The 25,651-nt window shown below is 41.2% G+C and overlaps 1 protein-coding gene across 4 annotated transcripts in view; it reads right to left on the bottom strand.

Moving 5' to 3' along the window:
• Positions 1–25,651, bottom strand: part of SPATA13 (spermatogenesis associated 13) — a 310,734-nt gene that overhangs the window by 43,535 nt on the left and 241,548 nt on the right. For all 4 annotated transcript variants that reach the window (XM_081130574.1, XM_081130575.1, XM_081130572.1 and 1 more), the window contains 2 exons: positions 7,232–7,597; positions 5,349–5,493 (listed from right to left, as the gene is read on the bottom strand). In XM_081130574.1, coding sequence (XP_080986700.1) covers positions 5,349–5,493; positions 7,232–7,597 — 511 coding nt within the window. The remainder of the gene's footprint in view (positions 1–5,348; positions 5,494–7,231; positions 7,598–25,651) is intronic.

The following is a 25,651-nucleotide window of genomic DNA, read 5'->3' as shown; positions in this document are numbered from 1 at the left end:
GGGGATTTAGCTTGTGTGGGTTCATGGTTAGGAGTGGATGGCTTGTAGGAATTTGGAAAGAACAAAGTGGTAATGGGCTGGTTTATGGAAGGAGTATGATTAGATATATCAGAATACACTGAAAGCATGAGAAAATGTCCATCCATGTGAATGCCCAATTGTATCCCATGTGAATCCTATTACAAAAGAGGCTGCTGAATAATTGTGTGGATGTTATGTCCCACTGTGTCAATGTCAAACCTTGTCATTTTCATGCTAACTCAGTGGGTTAAAAAAGTGGCCACAGTGGCAGAAATGGATGCCAAGCCTGGGCTAAATGCCACAGGGTGCCCCTCAACAAAGTTAATGATATGGTTCCTTGAAGGAACCCAGACATTTACTTGTGGAAAGTTGATTACAATGGGCCCTTTTCATAACAGAGGGGTAGATGATTTGTCCTTACAGGAAAAATCTATTCTAGATTTGGATTTGTTTCCCTTACCTGTCAGACCCCTGCTGGAATCTTGCTAAAGGCCTCAAACACTATTATGGGATCTCACAGAACACTGCTTCTACCAGAGGACTCCCAGTGAGAGAAGTGTGGTGATAGGCCAGTGCCCACAAATGGCATTAGCTTTCTCGTTTACATCACCCAGAAGCATGGAATCATATCAAACTGCATAATGGCTTAATTAAAACCAAGTTACGGAGGCGGCTTGGGGACACATCTTGAAGTTGTGATGCTGTCCTGGACAGGGTGAGTGATTGATATGGAGATGTTTGCCCTCAGCCAGAATATATGGATCCAGAAACAAACAGTACACACAAGGTTTATTTCTTATGGTTATTTAGTAATACATTTGAAAAATATTTTATTCCCAGCCACAAACTCTGCTCCATCAAAACTGAATTTATTCCCCCAAAGGAGAAGTACTTCCACCAGAATTCTCAGGTTTGGCCCTACTCAGACCCAAGGCAGCCACTGTAGCCTCCTGTGCGCTGGAAAGATGAGCACCCAGGAAGCCATGGATGTCCTGCGGTCATTGCCACCACTCTTCCTCAATGGAACTAAGGCAACAAACTTCAAATCAGTCTCCCTTCTTCTGCCTTTTCTCCCCAAACTGTACTTTCTCTCTAAAGCGTAAGTCAGAGCATATCACTCCCCTGCTGGCAATGGCTTCTCATTTCACTTAGAATAACCCCAGTTCCTTCTGGGGACCTTCAATGTCCTTTCTGTCTACCCACAATCTCCTCTCCTGCCCTTGTTACATGTGCTCCAGCCACTCAGGCCTTCTCGCTGACCCTCAGACACATCATGTTCCTGCCTGTCTTTGGGCATGTGATGTTCCTTCCACTGGGACCTCTCCTCCCTCAGACCATTACCTTCTGCTCACCCTTCAAGTCTGCACTCCAACGTCACCTCCTTAGAGAATCAAGTTGCCCTCTGCCACCCCGCTCCCACTCACTCTCCAGCACATGACCCACATTCCTCTTCTTCAAAGCAATCAGAGCCTGAGATAATCCTATTGATTGACTTATTGAATCTGTTTCAATGCTACAATGTAAACTTTTTGTGATGCTTTTTTCTTTGCTGGATTCCAAATGGTAAAAACAGTACCTGGCTCATAGTTGGTGCTCCACACATTTTTGTTGACTGATTTTTGATTAACTAAGTGAGGGGAGAAAAGGAGACTGGCAACTCTAAGCAAGCAGGACCACTAACAGCTCAGACATCTATGGAGTAAAGGTTTGGACCACCCCAGCTGGCAAAGCGTAGTACCAGGTAAAGTGCGAGGGGAGCACGCAGGGCAGGGAGGTGAGCACAGTCACAAGTGGCGCATATGGCCTTGCAACCAGAGGCAGGAGAGAAATTTCCTTCTATGGTACTATGTATGTCTGCATACTATTTATTTATTCTCTATTTCCTTTACTTCCCTACCTCTTTCTGTTATGCTAAGGGTGTGTTGCTTAAATTGACCTCTGGGTATAAAAATTAAAAAGGCATTGCAATAGAAGTGGACAAGGTGTGGCTATTACTCAGGGGCCCAGACTTGGAGATGTTTGCAGTAACTGATGAGCCTTTGGTTGTTTCCCCTAAGAGGAGAGGGTTTTTAATTACACAGGGAACAGATGCATCGTGTTAGAATAGTACTCTTTTAAAAATGAATACTCTCTACCCTGCTTCATTTTTTCTTTTTAGTACTACCTGCCGTGTTATAGAGTTACTGGTTAATTTATTACCCCCTCACTAGAATGGAAGCGGTTTAAAGAACTTTGTTTTGTTCACTGCTGTCACCTGGGAAAGGTATGCACTCAATAGTTATTAAATGTAGAAATGAACAAATGGAGGGCTGGTTCAGAATCTATTTCTAACACCACCTGTGTTTTCTTTGGGGAAATGACCTCCTTTCCACTCCACTGTGTTCCACCTTAGTGGACAGGGACTCCATGTGCCTGCCTCCTAATACAAAAGGCTAGGGGTCCCGGAAGGCACCCAATGCCTTCTCCATTTCAGTGCCACCAACTGGTGGACATGTCACTAAGCTTTGAGAGTTGAATCCTCTATCCAGGAACTTGACTGAGTGACAGGAGGACAGAAGGAGTGGTTGGCCTTCACACATTCCCAGGGGTAGCACTATGGCCAGTATTCCTGCTACATGCCTGCCTTGGCTCCTTCCCTGTGGTTCCTTGGTTCCCAGAGGGGACCCTGACTGCCATCCATTTCCTACATTGGCTCTCCAAGCTGTCTATCAATTTTGGGAACACCTGACACCCTTCTGTTAAATTTTCTTTTTGCTTAAACTACTCATTTGTTGCCTCAACAAAACACTAAAATCAAAACAAAACAAAACAAAACACTTACAGAAAAAGTACAGAAATAAGCAGTTTGTATATGTATAGTGTTGGAAGGGAAATCACCTACAGCCCACAGAAGGAATCAACCCTGCCAACATCTTTATCTGGCTTCCGGCTCCAGAACTGGAGACAATACGTTTCTATTGTTTGTGGTACTCTGTTATGGCAGCTCTTGCAAACACACACACATATATATATGTATATATATGATTTTATTTCCAATTGTTTTCTCCCTTTAAAATTATAGCAGTCCTTTTCCATGCTGTTCCTTGGTTTTCCTAATTATGCTATAAACTGTTTTGAAGTAGTGACCCACCTATGACTCCAACTCCACAGTCCACTGTGACTGGACGCTGGCACTGCTCAACTTTTTGCGATCACAAATAACATTGTGAAGACCATCTTGTGTATGTAGCTCTTCTCTCCTTTTGGATAACTTTCTTGAAATATATCACTAGAAGCCAATGACGATCAGAGAATGAACATGAGACCTGTGGCTAAAGTACTCTGCAGAAGTATGACAATGAATTTATTCTGTTGCCAAGGGTAGACAGGGAATGAGTTTTGAATTTTAAATGGAAAGAATGCTGACATATGGTAAAGGAATGGAAGGAAATTCTAGGTGAGCTTGAGCAAAGGCGCGTGAGAGGCTGGAGTGGATGGTGGGAATACCGAATGGTAAGCACGGGCACGAGAAGGCAGAGAAACAGATGGAACGTTAGACTGGGCCTGGAGAAACCTGTAAACTTGTTTAGGGAATTAGGACTTTATTCTAATGATGATGGGGAAAGTTTGCAAGGATATCAAAGTAGGAGCTGAACATGAACACTAACTCTGACTAGAGCGTATAAAAGCCCAGCCCAAGAAAGTGACTGGGGAGGGCAGCTGCTGAGAGTAAGGGTTGAGTAGCCTGAGAAGCAGGGGGATGCTGAGGACCAGACCTAGTGACCATGGATGAGGGGAGTAATGATTCCAAGGTGTTCAGCCCACTCCCCGGAGAGAATGACAAAGGCATCAATGACGGGAGGAGCCACAGGCATGTTTCCTAGAAACAGGCTCTTTCTTGGACATCTGTGCTTGAGATGATTGCAAGTTTCCTCAACCCCTAGCTGCCATCTAATTTCTCTTTGCTTTTTGCTGTCTGATGAAAGAGTCTAGGCTTGATCCCTCCTAATATATGTGACACAAGTTAGAAACCAGGCCAACATACTTAAGGGCGGTAACACTTCCTTCCACTTCACCAATTCTCTAACCCCTGGCACGCTGGCCCTCCCAGGACAACTCCTCAACAGTTTCTGTGTCAGAATCCACTAGTGACCTTCTTGAGGCTGTCGTTAGGTGATTCCACACCTCCTTGCTCTCTTCCCCTCTGACCCATCCTGGTTCCCCTCCTCTCCTGCAATCTAAGTGTTCTCCAAGTAACACCCTTAGCCTCTTCCAAGCCTTTTGAAAAACCATTACTTAAATCTCCCCACTTCTTACAGCTTCAATCACCAGCACCATGGGGAGAACTTGCCCCCACGGTGGGTGGGTTAGCGGCAGTGCTGGAACCAGAGCCCAGGCCTAGGCCACTGCCTCCTACCGCAGGTTCACCACTCTCATGCTCACCACAGACATTCATTTTTAAAAATGAAACAGTAAACCCAGCAATTGAAGCTATGATCATCAATAGCCTGCTGCATTTCTTAAAACAGCATAGTTCAATGGTTAAAACATGGGCCTTGCTATTGAAAATTCTATTTGACTGGAGGTTTAAATTCCATTTCTGCCACTTGCTGGGTAAGTGACTCAGGGCAGTTTACCTATTTATCCCCAGGCTTTTATCTGTAAACGGAGGAAAATGATGGTATCCACCACAGCACAGAGCTAAAGGGATCACATGCGTGAAAACATCAGAGCACACAGGATGCTGTCTGCCTTATGGTGAGTGCTCGACAAAAATGGGCTCTTACTCTTGCCCAGTGACTGCCAGGACCAGGCTGCTACCCACCCAGCTGGCTGACACTGACATAAATGTTAGTATAGGGGAAGACTGTCTTTTTTAGGAGTTTAGACACCATTCCCAAAAAATGGGATATGATTTCAAATCAACAAGATGGTACATTAACTACTATATTAGATAACATTTCCTTGGTGTTCAAAATAGCATTTGTGAATCTTAAATACCCAGAAAGAGCTTGGAAAAGGTCAAGGCGAATCCCTAGGGCTGCATTCTCAGTTGGTTCTCTACCTGCAAAGACACTTAGGTACACAGACACCACAAGAAAACTTCTCATACTCAAGGCCACTGTAATGACACAGAGCACCCAGACAGCACCCACCCTGGGCAGCCGATGACAAACCCAGCTCCTGAGATGAGCTTTCCTCACTGTCAGGCAAACACCACCCTTGTCCAGAGATAGGTGGAAGGGTACGCAGTCAACTGGGTTATTTCGGTTTAACTAGAGTCAAAGTGAGGGTTTCGCACCAGTTTCTGAAGAGGAAGACCCCGAAAAGGGGCCTGTAAGACTTACCATTGGATGCTCGCATCTGCCGCCGCCGTCCCACGCGGTCCAGCCCAATGGGGGTGCTCTGGGAAAACGTGAATGGCCGGAATCGGGCTGAAACCGCTTTGTAGGGCGGCACCTGGTGAGCTGGCACGGGAGGCCTGGCTGCTGGCTACAAAAGGAAAGCAAGAGGCTGTGAGACGGTGCCAGGAAGTGGCAGCTCCTACAAGCTCTTCACAACCACAGCTGCAAGGAGCTCAGCGTTCTCACCTCCAAGCTACTCACAGATGTGACATGGTTTCTCCAAAGCGTGTCAAAAGCTTCCGCTGCACTGAGGCTCAAAGCAATGAATTATTTTGAGGTTTAAAAAAATCAGTATCAGCCCACTGGCTCCTATTTCACACCATAACGTTTCATCTTATCTGTCAGCGACATACCAATAGCAACATTCAGTCAAAGCAAAGTGTTAGCTAAGAAAAGGAAAAGCAAATTTAGGAAGTGGTGGCCTTCTTAGAGATGCAGGGTCACAAGGTTAAGAAGATGTGTTCCCAGCAGCAGCCTCCAGAGAAAGCAAAATCAGTGCCAAAGACCACGGACAGGGTGACCAAATGTGGCCCAGCTACTTACTTCTGTCTCCTACTCATCCACACACAGGCACCAGCTAAGTACTTGTGAAATACAATTCTAGTTTCCCTAAACTATCAAGACAACTGAGCTTTGTTTAAAAGAGCTGGCTTTCTGAAAATTTACCCTGGTCTATAGGATCATTTCTATGCCCTTTTGATTTTCCATAGTAACAGTCTCTGTAACTGCATCAAAGGCTAAGCTGGTTGGTACTTTCCTTAGGTTTTCCACCTAGTCCCCTAAATGAGCTTACCATGCAGAAAGTTACAGTTATCTGACTATATTCCTTTTTGATGCTCTAGTGTGAAACAATTTCTAAGTGCTTTAGATTTTTCCTATACTGTGTTTTTGAATTAAGAGATTATAGTTTGCTTTAGTTTGGAATTATTTCCCAGCATGTAGAGCATCTTAACACAAGAAAAAGTTTGTGGTATTCTTCAGCTAATTTTGATTTTACCTTAAGAATTCAATTTAATTTAATTCAGTTAAGCAAGAGAGTTTTGAATGCTTGCTGTATACACAAGGCGCTGTGCGGGGCTTTAAAGGCAGAATGCAAACATAAAATCTGTCCCAACATAGATTTCTCCTTTAAGAGAATTTTACAGGTTATGATATCAGCTAGCAAGTTTACAGTAAGAAATTGGCGACTTACTCATGTTCTGTTCTGAACCTTGGATGTGGGGTGTTTGCCTTGCTAAATAACAGAAACTCCTCCTGAACAGCGCCCTAATTTAAATGTTTCGTATCCTCAAAGAGCTCTTTGGGTAACTCATAAATACTTGCTGAATTACTACATTATACTAAGGGAATGATAATAAGATTTTAATTATTGTCAAAGTAGTTGCAAAGCTGCAACTCAAAAGCAAGAAAATGGTGGAAAAAATTATTTCCTTATCTCCTAAAAAAATCGGCTTCTTTATTCTCTTCTTATCTGTACATGTTAACAATGGGTGATGCTGTCTCTTTCAAGAATTTCTTCTGTCAGGAAGCTTACTAAATATGCACTGTTACTTTCCCCTTGTTCACATCTCAGATGATTTAGAACAAAGAGCAAACTATTGTCACATATCGTTCAAGATGCCAGCAAAGACAGATTAGTAAAACACATCCAAAGGTCAGATGATTAGTTCTAGTACACGCAGCTTGCAAAGTAGGAGGAAAGGTGGTGAGCAGAGTCCTTGAGTCAGACAAGGAAGGAAAGCAGCATCCCCTTTAGTTTGCAGGGAGAACAAAGGCCAGGGAGTGGAGGGCACTGCTGGCTTTGGTAGACGCACACCAGATCTTACTTGGGTTAGAAGATTCTCTATTGCTTCTGTCTGGCTGTTCCCATAGAAGCTGACCCCACCTATCACAGAGATGGGGCGTCTTCTCTGGCCTCCTTTGGGGCAGCCCATGGCAGCATTCTGGTCTGCAGGGACTGTGGAGGCCATGCTCAGCTGGTGGTCACTGTCCACAATGTCCTCCTTCTGGGGGTCCACAGCAATTGAGTCTTCAGGAATAGACAAACTTCGGCTGGCAAACTGGCCATAGTCTGAGAGTGGTCGAGGCCTTGACCTTTTCCCAGAGCTCCATCTCCTCCTGGAGATCCTCTGAGCCTCTGTCCTGTCTTCCTCCAGGGATGAGCCCCGCCTCCAGGATTCTTCAGTAACAACCTTTTCAAATTCCAACAAGTTAGGTGAGTGCCAGTATCCAGGAAGGTATTAAAAAAGAATGTGCTACACATTCCGTTCCACCCACCCTCAGCTCTGCCACCAGGCTTTCCAGATTTACTTGTTTATTTATTTATTTAAATATATCTTTATTGATTCAGAGAGAAGAAGGGGGGGGGGGAGAGAGAGGGAGAGAGAGAAACATCAATGATGAGAGAAAGTCATTGATTGGCTGCCTCCTGCATGCCCCCTGCTGGGAATTGAGCCCGATCTCCTGGATCCTAGGTCAATGCTCAACCACTGAGCCACGCCTGGCTGGGGTACTTGTTTATTTTTAAGTTTTATGTGTAACAGACATAACTGAAATGTGGATTAAAATAAGCAAATCTATCTTTAATTGGAGGTTGAATTAAAACTAATTTAAATAGTGATGTTTGGTGACTAATGAATCCTGATAAAAGATATTTTAAAAATATTAAGAGTTAATAAAAAGAACTTCTAAGTATGGTAGGGGTGTCACCCAAAATATATATAACAATAATGTGGGGAAAGGCAGGTATGCCAGTAGAAGAATGCAGGTGTAATGCTGCCCATTACTACTCTAAGGTATTGTTTTGCAATAATGTTTAAAAATAGAAGGTGCTTTCATAAGACTAAGTCTAGGTTGCTAGGGAAGGAGGGGAAAGCATTGAACTAGGATTTAAAGAACCAGATCAGGCTACTAACTAGCTCTGTGAGCTGGGACAAGTCACAACTGACCTTTCAGGATCTCAGATTTCAGAGTAGACAATACCACAGCTGGAGAGTCTATGATCCTAAATTAGGCAATACATTCTAATTTTTTAAGTAACTTTTTCAGAGGCAATGCAATGTGCTAGGAAAAAAAGCCATGAGGTTTGAAAATGAACAGACTTCTGTGTAAGATTGGGCCCCAGCTACTTTGTAACCTCAGGCAAGTTACTTAACTTATGTGGATTGGGTTATGTAACTGTTCACGAGGGAAAATGGGTCCTAGTGAGGATAATATACTACAATAGTTAAGATAGCCCTTATCGGCCATAGTTAATTATTACTCTTGAAAAGTACTGCCTTAGAATTACATCCCCTGATTTGCCCTGCCTGGAGATAAGCTCTATCTCACAGACCCCTCAGAGTCTGGTCTCAGAGCTCTCTGGGATGGAGCAGAGAGAGGGGTTGGCCGAAGTCTACTGCAGGCACAGTCACATGCCTGGGAGCCTTGGGGCCTTCAGTGCTTCCATCACTATACATTATTTAAAAATGCAAAAAAAAACCCATAACCAGGTACGGGAAGGGAACTAAATTAACCAGAAACTCTTGTGATTGTAGGATGGAGATGGCCAACAGAGCTGATGTGACATCCCCTGGAGGACCAGCCCCACCCTGCCCATCAGCACTGCTGGCTCAAGGAGTCCCACCTCTTGCCAATTGGTGGCAACTGAGACCTCAAATGCAGACCCCGTAATTTCCGATCTGATGTACCCAAGCATTCCCTAGGATCACGTACCATGAAAAATGTGATGAAGAGCAAAGGAAGCAGGAAAGGATTACAGATACCCTACTCTATGCCCATCATTTCTCAAATTAGGAAAACTGAGACCTATAGAAGTAAAGTGACTTCCTCAGGGCCACCAGCCATTTAGCAGCAACAGAGACACTGAAATGTGGGTCTCGCAATTTCTGTTCCCACTATACCATGAAATTTTCCCACTATATCAAGTCACCTCTGCTTAAAGGAAATGGGTTCCAGCAATCACCAGTGACCTTGCTGTCTACTGACTCTACTGCCCGGAACGCTCCCTTTTTTAAGTCACCACTGAAGGGATCCAGAATACAGTGCTGTGGCCTAGACTGTTTTGAGCTGCAGGTAGTTAAGAATGAGCTTTTCTCCTGAACTTGCTCATCTGCCTGAAAGCAGGGCCTCCCAGAAGAATTCAGTGGTCATGCAGCTGCTCCCCTGGGACAGAATTTCTTTCTTCCAACCAGGAAAGATGGACTCTTACAGCTGCAGAGAAAAGGCCCTCACCTATAGACATGGTCACAAAACCATCCTGTTTCCCACCTGTTCTTCTCAGGCCCACTTATCTGTCCTAAAAGTCCCTTGTTTTCCCATGGGCACCCTTCTCCCTCATTGAGATGGTCTATAAACCCCCAATTCAAACCACTTCCTGGAGTCACACTTTTTTGTTAACTCCACTTACCTACATGAATAAAATTTATCTTTTCTCTTGCAAATTTGTGTCCTGTCAACTTTAATTCTCACCCGTAAGCATAAACCTGAGGGTAGAGGAAAAGTTTTTCCTCTGTACCACCACCCTGGGAAAGTATAAGAAAAATCACAGAAAAGTTAATATTATTTTAAATACCATATCGAATGGCACAGACAACTTAAGCACGCATTGAGACTAAACCCATTTATACTATCACCCTGTGATAAAAAGGTTCAGAAAGACTGTGCTAGAAAAACAGAAGTACAACAAAATTATAGGCAATGAGTAGTCTGGTCACACATCTACATGTGGTTTTGTTTGCACTTATACAACATGCATCTGCCTTTCCTCACTGATGCCGAAAAGAAAGTAAGAAAAAAGGGGCTTAGGAAAACAAGAAGCTGTTTTAGCTGTTCAGGTACTGAATCCTTCTGAGACCAAAACACAGTCCAGGAAGTGATGGAGGCCATGAGAGCAGGGAATTAGAGGGCAGGAGGTGGCTGGTGCCGGCTTCATTCCCATCACGTCAGGCCTGTGTCAGCCACTGTCCTGCATGGGAGCTCCCCCCCCAACCTACTTACTTATACAGCCCCACTGAGGACATACAAGGAGAAACACCCCCTCCAAGTGGTACCAAATGTTCTAGGAACTGCAAAACTTATTTAACAGAATAATATATAAAACTGAAATGTCCTTTTTACTCCTAGCAAAAGTACTGAGAGAGGGAAGAAGGGAGGGAACAACGTGAAGTCCCTCAGCCCTCAGTGTTAAGTTCACATTCAAACAGGGATCCTTGGCCAGAAGTGACTTACATACCTTATAGAACAAATCTAAACTCTGATGCATATTCCCAGACTAAATCTTCTTTTAGCAAAGTTTACCTACTTTCGAAATACAACCTACGTTCATCCTGGGGAACGCACATGGAGTGTGGCTACACCTGGAACTGCGAACCCAGCACCAACAAACAACATTCTCCAACCAGCCATAACCTACCCCGGACTCGGCTGAAGGTGGGGGCGGCCCACAGACACACTGAAGGAGCAAGCAGTTGACCACATCCATGCTCTCTGAGACTTCTTCTTGCCTTTAAGACACGCCAACCAGGGGTGTAAGTGGCCAGAGCTCTGCTTGGTCAGCTTCTTCTCACAGGTCAGCAGCCTGAGCTTCAGCTCAATCCAGGGCTCTCTAAGCTTGAATGGCCAATTCACACCCCAGTCATAAACTTTTGCAAACAGACTTTTCAGTGGACTGGCGGCTCTTTTAACTCTTGCGTCTCAGTACATTTTTAAAGTACTTTCTCTAGACAGGGGAAACTACATCTTTTCTTCCCATACAAGATTCCTTTCTTTACAAAAGTATAAAACCAAGATCGATCTCATTACCTCCAATTAGACATTTCAAAACATTTTTTAAAACCAAGGCGAGATTAAATTACTACCTGGAGGAAAAAAGAAAGAAGCCCACACACAAAAATGGATGTCGCATATGTCCATTCAGAAGCCTGATCTTAAGTAAGTATATGGGGTCCATTTGCAAGTGCTGAGGATTGAATTGCATCCTCCTATAAGATATGTGAAGTCCTGACCAGTGATCGTGTTTGGAAATACAGTACTTGCAGATGCACTGAGTTAAGATGAGGTCATACTGGATTTGATGGGCCCTACTCCAATGGCTGGTGTCATAGAGAAAGAGGGAAATCTGACACAGATTTATAGGACGCCCAAGATTCTCCCCTAGGGTCTTAGAGGGAGCTTAGCCCTGCCCACACCTGATTTCAGACTTCTGGCCTGTATAATAAAGAGAACAAATGCTTTGAGTCACCTAGTTTGTGGTAATTTGTTACAGTAGCTCAAGGAAACTAACATAGCAAGGTAATTCAGAAGAAAATATTATAGGCAAAGAAATTAAGATGCTTTGTGTAGATTAAAGAAAAAAAACCCTGAAGCAAAGAGACTTTCCTTTGAACAAGCAAAGGTACTTTCAAGATACTACTACTAATAATACGTAAGCCTCCTAGGTTTCCCAGGTATTCAGAATCCTGGGTACTGTAGGGAGGACAGGTACAGTCATGGAGCTGGAGGGGAGAAGGGAAAATTTGACAATGTTACAGAGGACTGCTACAATGAAACTAATGAAAAACTATGACTATACCAAGCACGTTACCTTATTTAACCTCCATAACAGCCTTAGGGGGCATATTTGCCACTTTTTATAGTTTAAGACATTGAGGTTAAAATAAGTAAAATTACTCACTTAGGTTAATAGAGCCAGAAAGGGGAAGGGCCCATTTTACAACCAGTTCATCTCATTTCAAAATCTGTCCTTTCCACTTTGCAGCCCTGCATCCTTGGCACAGACTCTTTTTTTTTCAAAAATTAAAACAAATGTATTTCTTTTTTTATAATTAAAGTATAGTTCATATATAATATTATATTAGTTTCACATGTACAGTATAGTTATTCGACATTTAAATACCTTACGATGTGATCACCATGATAAATCTAGTAGTATCGATCTGTCACCATACAAAATTATTATGCTTTAATTAACTATATTCCCTGTGCTGTACCTTATATCCCTGTGACTTATTTGTTTTGTAACTGGAAGTCTGTACCTCTTATTCCCCTTCACCTTTTTCACCCACCTCCCATCCCCCAACCTCTCTCCTCTCTGGCCAGTTTACAGAAGGAAAACAGAACTTTCCCTTCTCCCCTCCAGCTCTATGCCCTGAGCTATAGACTTGCTTGGAGGGAGGAGAGAAGCAACAAGCAGTTACAAGAGACTCTGATAATGGTGCCTGGGAACCATGCTCAGAATCACATTTTTAAATGCATAAAATAAAACAGATAGGATTATAAAGTAAATTGATTACTTTAAAATACAATGATCACAATAGTAAAAGGATTGTAATATTATAAGTACCACATGAATTAAAAGAACTAGTGATAAGTTTAATAACTGTCATACTTCTGAAGAAGTACTGAAGAGTATGAAATGTTTTAAGATATCAGCAAAGACTGTTGTATGATGTGAAAAAGATCTGTGGATTCTACTGGTGACAATACCACAGGTGTTGCTAACACTGCTCTGGTTTGATGCCTACATTCATAATGGAAGGAAATGCGACATTTTAGCTAGAGGTTAGCAAAAATAAAAGTAAATTCCCCACTTCCTTATTTCTGTCTATTGAGTCCTTGAATGAATGTAGGTTAAAATCTCCCAGTGTTATTTATCCCAGTGTTGTTTATCCAAAGAAATCCAAAATGCTAAATTGAAAAGACATATGCGTGCATATGTTCATTGCAGCATTATTTACAATAGCCAAGGCATGGAAGCAACCTAAGTGTCCATCAGTCGATGAGTGGATAGAGAAGTGGTGCCTATACACAAGGACATATGACTCAGCCATTAAAAATAAAAATAATGAATCTTGCCATCTGCAACAGCATAGATGGACCTAGAGGATACTGTGCTGAGTTAAATAAGTCAGAGAAAGGTAAATACCATATGATTTCACTTACATGTGCAGTATAAAAAACAAAATAAACAAGCAGACCAGAAACAGACACACAGACACAGAGATCAGACTGATGGTTGCCAGATAGGAAGGGTGTTGGGGGACTGGGTGAAAGAGGGGAAGTGATTAAGAAGTACAGATTGGCAGTTACAGAATAGTCACAGGGGTGTAAAATATACATAGGGAATATAGTCAATAATATTGTAGTAACTATGTACGGTGCCAGGTGGTTGGGGTGACCACTTCGTAAGTTATACAAATGTGTAACCACTGGTTGTACACCTGAAACTAATAAAATATTGTATGTCAACTGCAATCAGAAATAAAAATTATTTTTAAAAGCCTCAAACAAAATCTCCCAGTGTAAATAATATCACTTAAGAATAGCCAGCAGTGCACTCCAACTCCAAAAACTTAAATTTCAGTCCTTATACAATAGCCCCACCCCCTTATCCACAGGAGATACCTTCCAAAGACCCCCAATGGGTACCTGAAACTGCAGCTAGTACTCCACCCTACATGTACTATGTCTTGTCCCATACATACATACCTTCTTACTTAAAGGAAGCACTTTAGCATATCCGAATTGCCAGTATCACTAGTCTTGCACTTTGGAGTCATTAAGTAAAATACAAGTTACCTGAACACAAGCACGGTGATACTACCACAGTCACTCTGATAACTGGGACAGCTACTAAATGACTAATGGGTGGGTTGTGTGTACAGTATGGAGACACTGGACAGAGGGATAATTCCCATTACAGGTGTGAATGAGCAGGACAGTGTGAGATGTCATCATGCTACTCAGGACAGCACATAACTTAAAACTTATAAATTATTTCTGAAATTTTCCACATAATATTTTCGGCCCACAGTTGATTGGGAGGTGGGGGTGGGGTACCTGAAATGTCAGAAAGTGAACCATGGATGGTGGGAGGGATACTACTGTATATTATAAAATAAAAAATAGCAGCATCTCACTATTTAGAGCTATATATCATTACCTAATTTCCCTTAAATGAAAATTAATGCATCATAATGAAAAAAGACCCTGCACAGCCCCCCCCCCCTTTTTAGGATGGGGCTCAGATAATACAGTGCTTGAAATGGGATATAATATAAATATAGGTCGTAGGATTTTAATTTTTTAAATTGATTTTAGAGAGCGAGGGAGAGGGAGAGGGAGAGGAGAGAGAGACATCAACTGGTTGCCTCCTACACATACCCCGACCGGGGACTGAACCCGCAACCTGGGTATGTGCCCTGACCAGGAATCAAACCAGTGACCTTTTGGTGTATGAGACAATGCTCCAACCACTGAGCCACACGAGCCAGGGCTGTACTAGGATTTTAAATGAGGAGCAAATTCAGAAGATCCCAGATTAACTACCATATTTTAAAGAGTTGAAGGCAAGGAACAAGGAAATATTTTGGGTATTATTTTGTAAAAATATTTAGAAAGACAAAAGTTTGAGCCTTAATGACATTTTCCTGTTTTACTTGTGTGTGTGTGTATTTTTAACACCAAATATCTTTCATTTACTTAAAATCTTTTTAAAGCTTTATTGAGACATAATTGACATAAATGACTATATAATTTTAAGGTATACAGCATGACCTGGCTTACATATATTGTGAAATGCTTACCACAGTAAGTTTAACATCCATCATCTCATAGATACAAAAGAAAAAGGGAAAAAAGTTTTTTTCCTTGTAACAAGAACTTTTAGGAAATACTCTTAGCAGCTTTTAAATATACCATCCAGCAGTGTTAACACTATGTCATGCTGTATGTTACATCCCAGTACTGTTTATCTTATAACTAGAAATTTGTCCCTAAATATCTTAAATTTTCGTCAGCTTACTTTAACATCTACCTAACACTGTATTTTTCAGGTAAGTGAAGAGGAAATTATTATACCCATTTTAGAGATGAGAAGCCAGTCACAGAGAAGGCAATGGATTTAACGAAAGAGCACATGAGAGAGTTCAGGCAGTTCATTCCATTTCATCTTTGTGAGAAAATGCCAAATGGTTTTATGGTTTATGGAAAAAAACCTTAGCAGCAACTTCTAAAAATACCAGACCGTGTAACACTGCTCCACAAAAGCCTCCATGTGCTTCTTTTTGGTATTTTCTCTGGGTTGAAGCTCATGAGAACATTAAACACTGTTAGCCCAGTTCTACGAGGATTAAAAAACAACAACTATGTAACTATGAAAAATTCTGGACTGATGGTTTCTTCCCTAGTTTTTGCAATAATCATTCGTGGGAACCCCGTTTTCTGGGCTTAACTAAAAATCTGGCCATCCTACCATCTCAAAATCAACAGCAACACAACACCGAGTCTGACACCCAGGTAGAGAAAACAGAATTGTAGGTAGTCATTTTATGCCCGGACTTATTAAGATTAAAAAGACAGTTTAAAGCTATCATATTAAGAGAGAGTGAAAAACATATTATGGAATAAGGACTGGGGCAGAGAGGGGCAAGAATGGGAGGCAGGGACGCACGCCCCAACCTTCTCTAGGGAAAGAAGAGGGGGAAGGTGTCTGTGTTTGCAGCGTCACTGGCATGTCAAGACCTGGGTGACAGCACTTCAACATTCAAATCTGCTCCATCATTCCGCCTCATGGAACTGCTCTGGGAGTGTCTTAACTCGCTTTTGTATTTTCAGTTTAAGCTCGAAGCAGTGCTATGTGAGGAGAAAGGAGCTTGGGATACGCTGAAGGAAACAGTGAATCAAGAGGGGACAGCGATGAAACACTGGGAAACAAGAGGCGGGGGAGTCACGACCACCACTTCACTTGGATTCTTTCTTTCTTCGGCAACACTCATGATGACAGATTGTGTCGCCCCTCCTTTAAACTTGTAACAGTGCAGCAATGAACTGAGTCAAGCAAACACGGACCCTGAATTAGATCTGCTGTCCACCAAGAATTCCTCTACTAAGAGTCACTTGGTGTGCCTGTAGCGGGCCTGTCGCAAAGATAAGGCAAGACCAAGAGACTGCACCAGAGCGTTTTTTCTTGAGAAAATCTTGTCGGAGACTTGAAAGGACACTGAATTGTGTGGCTCCATTTTTTCCTCCCTGTGCACTACTGGCCCCTGGCCGCCAACAGGAGACTCACTGGCCTATCCTTCCAACTCCCAGTGGCCCCACCTTGCTGAGCTCGCACCCTAAAGAAAAGTCTGCTGGCTGCACCCAGCCTGCAAATGTGGTACATTTTTTTTCTTGTGGAGCTCTTGTCGGAGAATTGGACAGAACTGCCCTGGCAGTTTCTTAACTACCACACTGACTTGCATGGCTCTGAAGTAGAAGCCATTCCTCCCCTCCACCCCTGCATGTCACCGGTGGCGTCCCCCAACAAGAGACCCAGTAACTCATGCCTGACCTTCCCCGCCATGGCCACACTGTGTTAATCTCAGCCTTGCAGAAGAGTCTGCTGGCTGTACCCAGCCTGTACCTGCAGTGTGCTCTTTCCTGAGGCAGAGGTTGAATGGCGTGGCTCTAGAGTAAAGGCCACTTTCCCACAAATGAGTGCCTGACTGGCACCATTTCCAAACAGGATATCCGTTAGCCCTGTCCTCCCAACACTGGTTGCACTGCCCTATAGAGATTGTGCCTTGTGGAAGAGTCTGTGAGCTGCAGGGAGCCTGGGCCCACTGTATAGACTTTGTTTGGAAGGCTCTCAAGGAAATCCAGCAGCCTCAGGGGAGGGTGGAGCAGGAACAGGTAAAGATGGATCTCTGGGTGCCTTGGGCCTTTTACTGATCTGCCCCTGGGCACAGAGCTGGTAGAAGCTGACCTTTGTACACAGCTTGGCCCCTTCCACGTGCACCCAGGCCCAGTAGAGGCAGCCACAAATTGCAAATAGCTGGGTAGCTCCAGACAGGTAGCCCAAAACTGGTCACAGGCAGCATCTGACATTCACCTGCAGAGTCTCTCCCAAGTGGACTCAGAACCAATACAACCAATGATGGGTTTCAGACCACACCACAGCATGACCCAATTAGCCACACAAGTGGAATACCCAAAGGGCCAGAATGAAATCTTATCTTTTGCAACAGCATAGGAGTAGATGGAATTGGAGGGTATTACACTAAGTGAAATAAATCAGACAGAGAAAGACAAATACCATATGATTCTACTTATATGTAGAGTCTAAAAAACAAAATAAACAAGCAAACAATAGAAACAGAGTCATAGATATAGAGAACAGAATGACAGCTGTCAGAGGGGAGAGATGTTGTGGGGCTGGGTGAAAAAGATGAAGGGATTCAGCAGTACAAATTGGTAGTTATAGAACATCCACAGAGATGTGGATTACAGCACTTGGAATACAGTCAATAATATCAGGATAACCACGTATGGGGAAAGGTGGGTACTTGAAGAATTGAGGGGACCACTCTGTAATGTATATGATTTTTTAACCACTTTACCGTGCAACTGAAACTAACAGAGAATAATATTCAATATAAACTGTGACTGAAAAAATAAAAAAGAGACAGCACAGGTCATGTTTCTTTTTTATTTGCATAGCGGGATATGAGAATCTAACCTTTCAAGATATTTTCAAAATACCTTGAAAATATTTAATGCAAAATTTGGCAGTAAAAGAATTACAGATGAATAATTTATACTACACAAAGAGTAAAGACATAAAGCCAAATATACAATGGGAACTAGGTATAAGTAAATACATTAAAAATTTAAATTGGACATTAGGGAATGGAACAGAAATACTTTACCTTAGTCACAAACTGTATTAAGCTGCCATGCCTCCTGAGTCCCCTCCTGTGGCACTGACGTATTAGAAATGGGAAAGCTCAGCCCTTAAGTAACACTTCTGTCCACAGTGGCTTTCTTTCCTGTGCCACCAGGTGAACTACCAAAAGAAGATGCCAGAAAAAGGAGTGAAGCTCTTTAGTTGAACTACCTAGCCTATCCCAGGTAGCCAAAAAATCAAGAGGAAGGGCTCTGATTTGGGCAGGAACCAACTGCAGTAGTAAGTGTCCCAAGCTTAGTGGACATGAAGTCAAAAGAGACATGAAGTCAAAAGGGAAAACGAAGTGGAAATTTATCAAACCACTACAATACCACCATTTGAAATATGGCCTTTGAAGATCCCATCTCATTTAATTTAAAAACCCTGTACATTAGATACTTTTAATTCTGTTTCACAGATTTAAAAAGAATTAAGAGTCTACCGAAGATCAGGAAACTAGCAGATGGTTAGAATTTCAGTCTGCATGTCACATACGAAGCAGATGCTGTTTCTGGGACTTTCTCCCCATTTTGAGACCTGGCTCTAGGCCCAGCTCTGCCACTCATAAGCTGTATGACTTTGGGAGGGTCCTATAACCTTCTCAAGCCTTAGTTTACTTTTTAAAGCAAATCCCAAACTGCTGACCTATTTTACTGGGTGGCTGTGTGATTTGAAGGGCCTGTTTAGGCTGAAAAAGTATCCTATAAATGTGAGTGGTTACTATCGACACTTTGATTTTTGAGAGACAATTACATTCTTCAAGTTCCTAAATGAGTTAGTAAAATTCCAGTGCCCAGCAATGGGTGGAGCAATTGCTGGAATCACACTCTTCTATATATTTCAGACCAAATGCTATATTTCACCATTTCTTCCTTGAAAAGTTTTAATTTCATTTTTTGCCAAAGGGAATTTTTTGTCTTCTGTAGAAATTCATATCCAATTGATAAAATAGTTCAAGGAACAAAACAGAATTATGGGCAATCTTTAACTTTTCCAGGAATGCCTCTCTTTTCTAAATCAAGAGTTAACAGGGCAGAGGGTTGGGGGGTGCAGTGCAGATCTGGAAGAGAAATGGCCATGCCAAGAATACTTAATGCAGGCATACCTCAGAGATACTGGAGGTTTGCTTCTAGACCACTGCAAAAAAGCGAGTCATAATCTTTTTGTTGGCAAAGGTCTTGCTTCCAATTTTTAAAAAAGTAAGATCTGTGAAATACAATAAAGGAAAGCCTGGACAAAAGATCTCAAACTTTAGTGTGGCAAAAAGAACATCCCTGGGTAGTGTGTTAAAAGCCCAGACTACTGGGTGTCCACCCTAGTGATCCCAATTCAGTAGCTCCAGCTGTACCTTTAGCTAGCATCCTGGGTCATCTTCATTCCAAACTTTGGGGAACTCTGTGGCTAGAAGATTAGAGTTTGCAAAGTTTAACTGGTCTGTACTGGAGTATGTCTGACCAAATGCAGTACTTTTAATGATGACAACAATTATGATTATGATAAAAGTTAACATTTATTAAATTTACTGTTACAGGAACTATAAATATCTTACATGCATTATTTCATTTAATCCTGGTAGGTACTGTTATCTTCATTTTTAAAGAAAGTTAAACTTTAAAGAGGCTTTAGTAGACCAAGTATCTTTCTTAAGGACAGAGCTGGATAGTAGTGAAACTAGGATTTGAACTCAGGCAGCACTATTACAAAATTCACCTATTTTTACACCATGTACCTTCCCGACCACTCAGAAATGTTGGCACTGATGGCTGGCAATCACACTGATGCTGGTTTCCTAGGAAGTTACCAGTTGTGAGTGCTCTTTCCTGAGTGTCAGTCCCCGCCTCCCGCCTTTACTATGACCATTCTACGTGAAGGAAGCATTCCAAATTACTGTTTTGTCTCTAGAATGTCACTAGCAGGAGAAACATGAATAATATCCAGTTTAGATAGTGACATATGGCAATTTGTATGCCCTTCTGCCAACTAAACCTATGGTATTCCTTTTGATTATCATGGCAGACATGTCAAAATGAACATGTGTCACTAAGCCAACTGGAAAGTGATTCCCAACCTTGGACGCTTTGTGATCTTAATTATTATAGGGAAGCTAAAGATTTGAAAATAAGAACAGGAGAAAACCATACAATCTGGCATCAGTTTCTTAATCATCAAGCTACAATTTCTCCCCCAAAACAGTGACACTACACTTTTCTGTACTGTGTAACTTCAGTAAGATCTATTATGACTTTGTTACCTACAAAGTAAAACAAAGTCACTAAATAAGAGAATATTAAAACTTCAGCAAATACACTATTATATTAGTTCATATCATTGCATTTACATATTTCATATACTTTAGAAAGCTTAATCATTAATATAATACAGTATGTTGTTTATACTTCATTACAAATGGTTATTAGAATTTATTATAATAAATTCTATAAAAACTAGGATCTTGCTCAGGTATATAGGTATATAATTCTCCCTCTCCCCCCTTGTTTTTTTGCTTTTATTAAAATTTATTTTTCAATTATAGTTGACATACAATAGTATATTAGTTTGGTATATTTGAAGTTTAGTGTCTTTTTCTTTTTTTGTAATCCTCACCAGAGGACATGTTTTTATTGATTTTTAGAGAGAGAGGATGGGAGAGAGAGAGAAAAAACATCGGTGTGAGAGAGAAACATCGATTGGTTGCCTCTGTATGGAGCCTGACTAGGAATCGAACCCACCACCTTTCAGTGCACGGGACGATGCTCTAACTAAATGAGTCACATCAACTAGGGCCCTCCTAGTTTTTAATGGGAAAATCCTATTTAATGACATTGCACTAGAGAGAAACTGTTTGAGAAATGAGCCACTGTAAATTTCATGAATTACACGATACTTTTACTATATGATACCTGTATATACTTTTCTTTAGATTTTACATTTTTAGAAATAATTTTAGAAGCAGCTTTTTAAGTTTTTAAAGTTCTGCTGCCTGTCAAACGTTGAGCATCTACTTAGAAATACTTTGGAAAACAAACAGCTGTTTACGTATGACGAGCATAAACCTTTTCGGAGCAAGTAGAAACTTCTTTTAAAAAGATTGAGATTAAGAGGTAAAAACTTCCAGTTATAAAATTAGTCATGGGGATGTAATGTACAGCATAGGAAATAGAGTTGATAATATCATAATAACTGTGCAGTGCCAGGTGCTACACTTATCACGGTGATTACCTTGTAAGGAGTATAAAAGCCTAATCACTATGTTGTACACCTGAAACTAATATAATATGATATGTCAACTACAATTTAAAAAAAATTAAAAAACAAATACTGAGTTAGAAAATGTTGACTCAATTGTTAAACTAAAAAGTTACTTTCACATTTAGATGCATGACCTGCATTCTTATGATTTAATAAAATTTCAGCAAGAGATTTTTTTCTATTTAGGAATTTTTCTCCTGCCCAAAGGAAAGTGAAAATAAATAAACCAAAAACACCTTAGGAGAAACTAAACATAAGCTAGCACTAAGATGACTAATAGCACCTTAATTCTCTTCACAACACAGGAAAAAGCACCACCTAGGGGAAAATGTCTGCTAAAGGATGTGCACCCCGGGGTTGCTACTTAGGGAATATAAAACACTGACATTCTAGAAATATTCCTGTAAGAAAATGTTAACTTCATTAATAAAATATTTATTGAAAGTACAAATAATAGTATATTTTCAAATTATCTTTCTAACTGTAATTTCAATCCTAGTGATTGAAATTCCAGGGCTTCTTTGTCAGAGAAAATGGAGAGCCAGTAGAATATGGAAACTTCCCTTCTCTGTGATGTAAAAACTGGGCAGTTCAACAAACGGAGGCAGGACCATTGGATTTCCATAGGCCAAAAAAGGAGCCAAACCCTTTACTTCACATTATACACAAAAGTCAACTGAAAATGGAGCATGAGAGCTAAAACTATAACACTTCCAGAAGATAAGAGAAAATCTTTATGACATTGGGATAGGCAAAGATTTCTAAGATCTAACACCAGAAGCACAATCCCTAACAGAGAAAAAAATTAATTAAGTTTCTATCAAAATGAGATACTTTTGCTTTTCAAAAGACACCATTAAGAAAAAAAGACAACTCAGAGACCATGAGAAAATATTTGCAAGTTTTATATCTGATAAAGGACTTGTATCCAAAATACATAAAAAAATCTTACTGCTCAATAATAAAACAAAAATGCAGTGAAACTGTGAGCAAACAATTTGAATAGACACTTCACCAAGTGAGATGAATGAATGGCTAATAAACACATGAAAAGATGCTCAACATCATTAGTCATTAGGAAAATGCTAATTACAATAAAAATAACCAGCTTGGCCGGGTAGCTCAGTTAGTTAGAGCATGGTACCGATACCCCAAGGTTGTAGGTTCAATCCCCTGTCAGGGCACATACAGGAATAAACCAATGAATGCATAAGTAAGTGGAAAAACAAATCTCTCTCCCTCCCTTTCTCTATCTAAAAATCAATGAAGAAAAAAATTTAAAAAGAAACAGAACCCCATATATGCCAAACTTACCTACTTACTAAAATATTCTATTTTTACCCTTTGAATTACAAGTAGCATTGTAATTACACATTTATATGTGTGTTACAGTACCTATGATATTAACCTTTCCTTTTTATAATTATGGACCATGGCTTTTGATAGACTCAGATTGTACGTACAGACCAACACTGTCGATCTGGTTATTCTTTGTAACATGCAGGTTGTCACAACCTGACCAGAGTGATGCCCTTTCCCTTTCGGTTGACCCCTTTGTCTCTGCAGCAATGGTCCAGCATTTTTTGCAGCACCCTGGTTCTCTGGCAATAGCAACATGTTTCAGGCCATTCTGACTTCCCCTGGCTCCCAAATAGGGTCTCAGCTTCTTTGAAGGAGCCCTGGCTACTGCTAATGAAATATACTGCTGAGATCAATATTTGGATGCCCAGGGAACAAGCAGACTGGTGATGACATGGCATTCTCCGGCCACTGAAAAAACAGAACTAGGAAAGATGGTGCTTCCTAAGGTCATAATTATGTTCACAGTGACACTGCTCATATCTTTCTAATATCACTATACTCTTTCTTTCATACAATTTTAAATGGACTCTACAAAATGCCTACTTAGATTTTTTACACTCCACTCAGACTGTGATGATCCCTACCTCTCATTTTATCATTGCTATGTGCCTCAAGGATCACTATTTTGAGGTCACCTGTATGTATCCTCTATCAATAAAGTATCTTCCTTATTAAAATATGTCTATCATTATTCTGTTTTCATGTAAATGTGTATCTGTCATATAGCTGTTATATATAATTATAAAATTACTGACACAAATACATTCAATTATGTCAATTTTAAAAAATAAAAATAAAATACCACTATACACCCTCTTGAAGGGCTAGAATCCAGGATACTGACAATACCAAATACTGGCAAGGGGGCACAGAAACTGGAACCTAATACACCTGCTGGTGGTTAACTACAATGGGACTGTTTTAGTAAACAGTTTGGCAGTTATGGTAACATAGAATTACCGTATGATGCAGAAACTCAACTCCTAGTTATCTACCCAAAAGAATGAAAACATATATCCACAAGATTTGCATGTAAGTGTTCATAGCAGCATTATTCAAATGTATGCCAACTGATGAATGGATAAACAAAACGTGGGCTATGCAGTCAACTGAATATTATTTGGCCATAAAGTGAAATGAAGTACTGATACATGCTACAACATGGATGAACCTTGAAAAAAATATACCAGGTGAAAGAAGCCAGACACAAACGACCATATATTACCTTACCCCACTTCTATGAAATATCCAGAATGGTATAATCTATAGACACAGGAAGTAGACCAGGTACTAGGGATGGAACAGGGAATGGCTGCAAATGAGCACAAGTTTTCTTTCAGGGATGATGGAAATGTTCTAGAACTAGACAGTGGTGATGGCTGCACAAGTCCATAAATGATCACTGAGTTACATACATAAAAAGGTGTTGAGACAGAATGCTGGTCAGCAGTTGCCTAGGCCTTTAGTGGGAGCAAGAATTGGCTGTAGAAGGGCAGGGGAACTTTGGGGGATGGTGGAAATGTTCTATGCTTGACTGGTGGTAGCTACACAACTCTACAAATTTCCTAAAAATCATCAAACTGTATCTTACAGTGGGTGAATGTTCTTATTCAAATGATACCTAAATAAAACTCCTAAAAAAATCTTGGGCAGACTTTCCAGAGTCACTACATTTACATCTATATATGCAACCCCATCTTTCTGGTTCAAAGAATGGCTCTGTGAAACAGCTGTGGATAATTTCTAACCTCCATGAGAATTGTTTGAATCTCCCAAATAGCTATTCTTGTAACCCAAAGAGTAACGTCTAAGTAACCTACAAAGAGTCAAAATTATGCAATGTATCTGTCTTCTGATTAAATCAAACAGAAACAGCACCTCAGAGCTATCATTACATGTGAAGTACCCATCATCATCATAAAACTCCACAATTTGTAATTTACATGGAAAACAGGCTTCATTTACCCCTGCTCGCCTACTGAACGGTTCTGGTACTCGAAGTGGAAAGGAGGCTTTATTTTCGTGACACTGTACCTTGTGCTGCCACAGAATTCCCTTCCTTGTTCTTTCCCAGGCTGGGATGAGAGCCAGTGCAGCAGAGGGGAAGCTAAAATCACCATGTCAGACTGGAGAACACCATGAGCACCTGGCCAGAGCAAGTCACTCCCTGCGTAGTAACACCCCATGGTAATGGCAATCTGTATTCTACAGAACTGAAATGTCCTAGTCAAGCACTCACATCATTTTAACTTTATAAGACTGTGCAGTCCGATGGCTTCCAACAATTGTGAAGCTACAAATCCCTGAGGAAGAAAATGATAAAACCCTGAATTTCAGAGTTAAGTAAATTGAGGCTCAGAAAAGGAAAGTGATTCCCCACAAGGTGCCATCACATTAGCAGGCTAGGATAATAACCCCAATTCAGCTCTAATCCATTGTTTTTGTAGCTTGTTTGACTATTGATCCCAACACAATGCTGTCTTCCAATTGCCCTGACATTGTTGACTTCTCTCTCCCCCAAAACATTCAAATGCTAGTTAAAAATATAAACTGCAAAATCATTTTGGAATCATCCCCTCCTCTCCATTTCCTTGGCCTTAGAACAGCTCGCATCACCTCTGAACTAGACTACTGAGCAGCACTGTCTCTCTCCAGGGCCACCCCCTCCCAATCCTCTTTGCGTAGCTGGTCCCCCTCTGCGATCCCACGTTAGACACCTCTTGAGGTTTCTACTGCCTGCAGGGTAAAGTCCAAACTCCACAGGTCCAAGCAAGGACCTTCCTAATTATGAACAGACCTATCTCTCCAATCTTATCTCTCACTTCTCCACCCACCCACCCTGTACAAAAGTTATGGTGAGCAATTTGCAGTTCCCTCAGAACAACAGATTAGCCTCTCTGTGGACACTTCTCATTTGCAAAGTTCAGTG

This window comes from Miniopterus schreibersii (assembly GCF_964146895.1).
Source record: "Miniopterus schreibersii genome assembly, chromosome: 2".
Taxonomy (NCBI): domain Eukaryota; kingdom Metazoa; phylum Chordata; class Mammalia; order Chiroptera; family Miniopteridae; genus Miniopterus; species Miniopterus schreibersii.
The sequence above is the reverse complement of the archived record's forward strand: the minus strand, read 5'-3'. Positions and strand labels throughout refer to the sequence as shown.